Genomic DNA, 7,236 nt, shown 5'->3' on the forward strand with positions numbered 1-7,236 from the left:
GCGCGCTGTCCGTTTCACCCCAAAACCGGCGCAAACTTGGGCCGGGGATGGGTCGAAAGCGGACAAAAATCCGTTTGCGCCCGCGCGCTGGGCCGTCTCGTTTGTCCCTTTTATCCCAAACGGATGGGGGCGGACAGGATAGGGTCGCGCGGTGGAGTTGGCCTTAGATTCCTCTCGCCATGCGTTGGTGTCATTGGCATTCAAGTGGTACTTTATTTACAAGAACGCCCCACCAACCACGTATGCATTCCATTTAAGCTGCGCATCTACAGCAACTCAACTCAATAGGAGTGTCAAGTGTGCCATGGATTCCACGTGATCCATTGAAATTGAATGGTCCCTCCCTGCACTGCATCTAATAACTGAATGCTGCAGAGGAGAAACATGGGGCAGCAAAAGGGAAGAAGATAAAAAGATCATCATCATCATCATTGCCACGGCTCACAAGAAAGAAAGTACATTCATTTCAACCAAGCAGGAGTATTTTTTTCTTTTCCTCTCTTCCATTCATATTGCTGGCCGTGGCCGTATCCTTCCGGCCACCGAAAAGAATCCTAAAATGGTATCGAAATGGAACCTACATCGATCAATAATAATAATAACAATAATAATAAATCCCCCCAAAAAACAAAGAGCCAAAAGGTGGACAGGTGATGGTCGCGGTGCCTCCGACGCGTCGGCCCGGAAGCATTGCTCTTGCTCCACCACGCACGCGCGGACGCGAGTTCCCGGAAAGGCTCCTACGACCGCGAGTCAACGCTCTCCGCTGCTGCCCCTTCCTCGGAGGCGGAGGCGGTGGCCGAGGCCGCGGCGGCGGCCGATCGGGCGCTGGGCCGAGGCCTGCGGCGGCCCGGGGACGCGGTGGCGACGCGGCGGAGCGCGCCGCCGGCCGTCCAGTAGCGGCGGCAGGCGCGGCAGAGGTGGCGCGGCTGCCGCACGTTGTAGTTGTTGAAGTAGCAGAACTTGGTCTCCCTGCTCCCGCACCGCGGGCATGGCAACGGCTCGCCCCCGACCGCGGCCGGCTGCGTCGTCGACGGGGGAGGAGGAGGAGGCTGAGGCGGCGGGGCCGCGGCGCTCTGTCCCGTGGAGACGGAGGTGGAGGCGGGGGCGGAGCGGTGGGCGTCGGGCTGGATGACCTGGCCGAAGAGCTTGAAGCCGGAGGCGTCCGCGTTGGTGGCGTGGGTGGGGAGGTTCGCCATGGAGGAGGCGGGCAGGGGAGATGGAGGTGGGTAGGAAAGTGCCCCCTATATAGAGGAGGAGGCGGCGGTGGTCATCCCATCCCATCCCCCTTGCTTTTACTCCTGCTTTGCTTAATAAACCTGACTTCTTTGTGTGACATGGGTGATGGCCGGCCCCATGCATGGCCCTCTCCCTCTCCCCCCCCCCCTCTCTCTCTCTCTCTGGATATTTTCTCCCTTTTTAGTTTTATTTATTTATTTATTTAGTAGTAGTAGTAATAAATACTCCTAGAAAGCAGTTTAATAAATCTTGGACGGGAGATATGAATGGAGTCATGGGCTATGCATGGTCACTAGAAAAATCCATGTGGGAGTGCGGCATCATGTGACGCCCAGGATTTGGCCGGGAGCCTGAGACTGTTCAAAGTACCAATGAGTGCAACTTTCCACGCTTTATCGCATTCCGATCGTGTTGACTTTTAGTGATCTCTTTTTTCTACTATATATATTCTTCTTGTCGTTTGACTTTTCAAACTTCTGTGGTGATCCGCTCATGAGTGGAACGGACTCAACTGATGAAGCAAAAAAAGTGCCTTGGTTGATCCTCTACGCAACAGGGGGAGGGAGTCGTTGACTCAGATTCTCTCTTGTTTTGCGTGTGACGTTTCGTCCTCTGCAAAGCAAAAGCAAAGGTGGGCAAAAACATCTACAAACCGGACATGGTAAATCCGGTCTCCTATACGTCTGTGGTACGTCTATGGATAATGACCAGTTACACTTTAAATAGACAAATCTAAGACAAGAATTTTAAAACAGAGGGAGTATACCTTAATTACGAAATCTCAAATCCATACAATTATCTGTAACGTGAAACCTAATTTAAACGGAGCTCGTCCAGCTCTATCGTGCCTATGTATGGCGGCCGGCTGCGCCCCTCGGTCGCCGACGAAATAGAGTAGGACATGTGACACGCACCGGCTCACAGGACTCGAGGGCCATCTTCCATGCCCTACTCTTCCTCGCTAGAGCTCGTGGCCTGCACGTCACTGGTGGATGTGAGGTCGACGACGAACACATCATGGTCGGAGGCCACGTCCACCACGACGCGGCTGCGGCACCCGGGGTTGCAGGCCACGACAACTGGCCACCTGTCTCGGCGCCGAAGTGTGCGACTCCGCCTCGTCGATGTCAGCCGCGAGGGCTGCGGAGGCCTCCCGCGCCCTCTGGCTCGCACGACGGGCACGCCGCGCCATACACTCAGCAGACAGGTTACGGATGAGCTCATCGTCGGCACGCCAACGAAGGGGTTGCGCGCCCGCCACGGTGTTCGGATGCCAGATGAAGCGCACCACTTTCGGCGAGGTGGCGACGACCTGACTCGTGTTGGATCCACACACGCGGATGCAAAGGATTTGCGGCGGATCGAGTCCGACTGTTGTTGGGCATTCACCTCATGGACGCGGCCAAGCACAATGCGGACGACTATCTTCACAGATCGGTTGACGGAGAACTCAGATCCGTTGCCAGCCATGTCGGAGAAGGGCGGAGGAGAGTGAAGTGGCTAGGGTTTAATTCAACAATCGGATGGGGTTGAATATATACGAGGTCAGAGCAGGCCAACGTGGACCGAATTCGATGTGGCGAGGTAAGAAATGCCGGTCAGTCGGAATGTTTTTGGTGGGTCACTAATTGAACCGTCCGGCAAGGCGTTTGGAGTGGGGAAGGCACCCGCCGTGTGCGGCTCCCGGATACGGGGCATCTGCCTCGAGCGTGACGAGGACAGAATTATATGGCCACGCAATTCCTCTGGCTAATCAGAATGGCAAAAGTCCGTGACAAGACGCACGTCGGGATCTTCTACTAGTACGGTGCAAGGTTAGGCATGAGCAAAGTTCAGCGAGCGAAGAAACAGCCAGCAATGTCACTGTCTGCCGATATACATGGGCGGGCCCGTCGTATGTACAAAGATCGAACGAAATCCAACGGATAAAAAGGCTGAGGTGACGCGTCGGGTCCGTCTAACTGAGGTTCGGTCGAGCTTGATTTTTCCGCCGGGCTCGTTTGCCCGATCAATCACGCGGAAAGCCGTCACCGGTATCTTCTACGCAAACGTGTACTACTACTGCCGTGTGTACGTAACTTGGACGCCTTGAGTTGCTACTATTTTTTTGAACCCGAGTTGCTACTATTGCGGCACAGAGTGATTGTATGATAATTCTCCTAATCCTAGAAAAAAAACTGATAACGATTGAAGAGCTTTTTGTTGGTACGCCACTCTTTTTTTTGTTGGTACGCCACTTGTGTTGTACATAATGGCTTTCTTGCCAAATGTGCCTACATAAGATATTGCATTGTTTTAAGTTGTTAAGAGCATCTCCAGCCGCGCCCCCAACATGCCCTCCTCATACGTTTTTCTGCGCGGGCGCTGAAAAAACGGCCCAGTCGCGCCCTCAGAAGCCCGTTTTTCGCCGGCTCGGGCTGAAACTGGTGCCGGCGGACCCAGCCCGAACCCGGCGCCCTGGAAGGCGCCTGGGGGCGCCGGCACAAGCGAAAAGGGCGCGTGGGTCCGCCCTGTCGGCGAGTCGAGCGCCTCTTCCCGCCGTTTCTTCCCGCTTTTCACCCACTTCCCTCCCATTCTCTCCATTCCTCCCGCCAAGCTCCCTCCCGCTCGCCTCCCAGCCGGCCGCCATGCCACCGAAGAAGTACGTCGTCCCCCGCGCCGCGGCAACCGCGACCGCCTCCGTCGCCCAGCCGAAGCAGAGGAAGCCGAGGGCGCCGCCGTCCAAGCCACCGGGCATGTCAAATGCCGAGTGGAGGGCGGAAGTTCAGCGACGGGAGGCCGTCACCACCGACCGGCGGAACAGGGCAATCGCCAAGAAGGCCCGTGACAACGCGGCGCGTGCGGATGCGGCTTCGGCGGACCAAGCCGAGGCCGAGGCGACTCGCGCGGGGATGATGAATCCACCGGCGGCCACGCCCAGTACATGCCCGGAGAGCGGCACCAGCGTTGAGGATCAAGTATGCCACGCCGGTCTCCCGCCTCTCTTCGCCGTGTCCGCCCGCCAACTGTTTGTTCCTCCACGCAGTTGCTGCGCATGTTCGCCTTGTATCGGCAGGGCAACAACGACGCCGAATTCAAGTACCTCCACGTCTACAAGCGCATTGACATGTGCCAGAAGTGGGCGGAAGTCCGGCGCACCCTCGACTAGGCCAAGAAGACCTACAAGCCGGACGCGCCGACTCCGGGCGCGTTAGAAGGGCGGCCTGATGGCAACAAAGGTGCCAAGAAGGGGAAACATGCCGACGCGGCCACCGCTCGAGTGCAGGAGTCCATCGAGCACTGCCTCGCCGACGCGCAGGCCCGGGCCGTCCTTCATGAAGAGAAGACCGAGGCGCGGTGGTCGGCGTTGATGTCGAGCAGCGCCGTCAAGCTCGACCTACTCCGGACCAACGTCGCCGCGAAGAAGAGAAACACCGACCTGGATTTCCTGCTGGGCGGGGCGGACATGCTCCAGAGCACCGACGAGGCGGTCAAGGTGTGGTACTTGGTGGAGGGTGGCCTCGTCCGGAACTAGCTTCCCTCGACGACGCCGCCAACGCCCACGCCGACGCCGACGCCGCCGCCAAGCCCGAGCGATGATGCCGCAGAAACTCCCCGCAGCACAGAAGCCACGCCGACGCCGCCAACACGGAGACCCCGCTAAGCCCGCGCACGCCGACTCCACCGACGCCGGAGGCCGACCTCGCCGTCTGATGCGCATGCGCGTCCTTTCTGCATTTTGTACGCCGAACTTGTGGCCGCTTGATCGCCGGACTTGTGGCGTCTATTTTGTGAGCGGGAATGACTACGTTTGAATTTGCCGCGGCTGGGGGGCGGCGCCTGGGGCGTGGCTGGGAGGTAGGTCACCCCCAGGGGCCAATCTAGCGCCGGTTCGCCCCCTGGCCGCTCTTTTTCGGCGCCCTGGGGGCTGAACACCTTGAGGAACATACTACTACCTCCGTCCTGGTTTATTAGTTCCCTTTGTATTCTGTGCCAAAATTTGACCTTAAAATTAACTAATAAAATGTTAATGCATGTCATAAAAATAATATAATTAAAAACTATGTTCAAATACGAATCCAACGATATAATTTTTGGTGACATGCATTAATATTTTGTTAGTTAAATCTCTAGTCAAAATTTGGCACAAAATACAAAGAAGACTTATAAACCAGGACAGAGATAGTAGATGACTATTCGACTGCCTGGGGCCAATTAGTAAGTGAAGCCAAATATTCAATATTTTTAGCCCCAACACTAATGTGGAGGTGAAGGCAGAGGTGTGCCAAATCCTTAATATAATGACGAAATCTCTCTCAGATAAATACTTGGGACTCCCTTCTATGATAGGGGTAGACCAAGTAGACTGTTTTAAACATCTTATAGAGAGGATCCAAATCATGGTGAATGGATGGAAAGAGAGGACATTATCTTATGGGGGGAAAGAAGCTTTGTTGAAGGTAGTGGCCCAAGCAATCACAAAACTTATGTGATGAGTGTGTTTAAATTCCTGAAGAAAATCTGTAAGGGGATCACTGATGTAATGTCACAATATTGGGGCGATGTTGAGAACCAACGCCAGATGCACTGATTTGCGTGATGGAAAATGTGTGTGCCCAAAGATAAGGGAGGGATGGGTTTCCGTGACATCCATAGTTTCAACATGGCTATTGTAGAGAAAGAATAGAGATGAACCTGCCCCCTCCCTTGCTGCTTGGGAGCTTATTTGTAGGCCAAAAAACAGGGGTGGTCTTGGTATTCTCAATCTGGGGGTTCAAAATGTTGCCTTGCTCCTCAAACATGCCAGTAACTTCCTCAATAAAAATGATATTCCTTGGGTATCTCTCATTTGGGACTCTTACTACCATGGAAGGGTGCCTCAAGGAACATCTACTTGTGGCTCTTTCTGGTGGAAGGATATTTGCAAGGTTATGCTGAGTTTTAGAGAGTGTTCTTGGGTTGAGGTTAATGATGGTGACATTGCTTTGTTCTGGTCAGATAACTGGAATATTGGTGATGAGGTCTCTCTTCTTCAATCAAGATTTCCTAGGTTATTTTCTTATGTTAAGGACCCATGGATTACAGTCAAGGAGTTCTTCAGTTCTCAGGATATTGTACAGCATTTTCATCTCCCACTGTCTGCTCAGGCTTTTGGAGAATTGGGCATGATTCAATCTATGATGGATTCTCATAGCAGAGTATCTGGCTATAAGGATGTGTGGTTTTGGCAGAACTCTTCCAAGCAGTATAGACCCAAGATGTTTTACACCAACACATTCCAGTCTGAAACCTTTAACCCTCTGCTCTGTTGGATATGGAAATCATCCTGTACTCTCAAGATTAAGGTGTTTGCTTGGATGCTCATCATGGACGGGCTGAATACAAAGGATATGGTGGAAAGAAGGCATTGGCACATGGAGGATGGTGTGCATTGTAGACTCTGCCCCCGGCAGGTTCGAGAGACCAGGGATCATCTCTTCTTCAACTGCAATTTCAGTGTACGTGTCTGGAACTACCTGCAAATTGATTGGCCTGCAGGGAACTCTATGTCTGATGTGGCTATTCAGGCTAGGAATGATTTTGACAAGCCTTTTTTCTTTGAAGTGGTGTTCACTGCATGTTGGAACATTTGGATCATTCGAAATGCCAAGGTTTTCAGAAATGAGAGGGCCAGATTTTATAAATGGCGTGCTGCTTTTAGGCATGATATCTCCTTGTTGCAATATAGGATTAAATCTGCCTACAAGGATGACCTTCTCAAGTGGATCTCTTTCCTTCCCCCTTAAGGCTTAGTGTAGTAAGGCTTTTTTGCCCCCCTCCTCTCCTTTTAGTTTAGCCTCTTTTTCTAGATTACTCCTTGTAATCAGCTGTTGTATCTTTGTTACTTTGTTTAATAAAGTTTTTGATATGCTGTGGGGGTTTGCCCCACAGTTCCCAGTCAAAAAAACATGGCTATTGTTGGGGAACGTAGTATTTCAAAAAATTCCTACGATCACGCAAGATCTATCTAGGAGAAGC

General features: G+C 53.1%; 1 protein-coding gene across 1 annotated transcript; it reads right to left on the reverse strand.

Annotated features, from left to right (window-relative positions):
• Positions 1 to 403: 403 nt before the first annotated feature.
• Positions 404 to 1,379, reverse strand: LOC123074697 (dof zinc finger protein 5-like). The gene has a single exon (XM_044497471.1). The coding sequence runs from the start codon at positions 1,197 to 1,199 to the stop codon at positions 741 to 743; it is 459 nt and encodes a 152-aa protein (XP_044353406.1). The 5' UTR covers positions 1,200 to 1,379; the 3' UTR covers positions 404 to 740.
• Between the last annotated feature and the right edge of the window lie 5,857 nt (positions 1,380 to 7,236).

Source organism: Triticum aestivum, chromosome 3D (assembly GCF_018294505.1).
Source record: "Triticum aestivum cultivar Chinese Spring chromosome 3D, IWGSC CS RefSeq v2.1, whole genome shotgun sequence".
Classification (NCBI taxonomy): Eukaryota; Viridiplantae; Streptophyta; class Magnoliopsida; order Poales; family Poaceae; genus Triticum; species Triticum aestivum.

Excerpts from the sequence above, each read along its gene's own strand:
- LOC123074697 (XM_044497471.1), bottom strand. The coding sequence starts at position 1,199 with ATGGCGAACCTCCCCACCCACGCCACCAACGCGGACGCCTCCGGCTTC.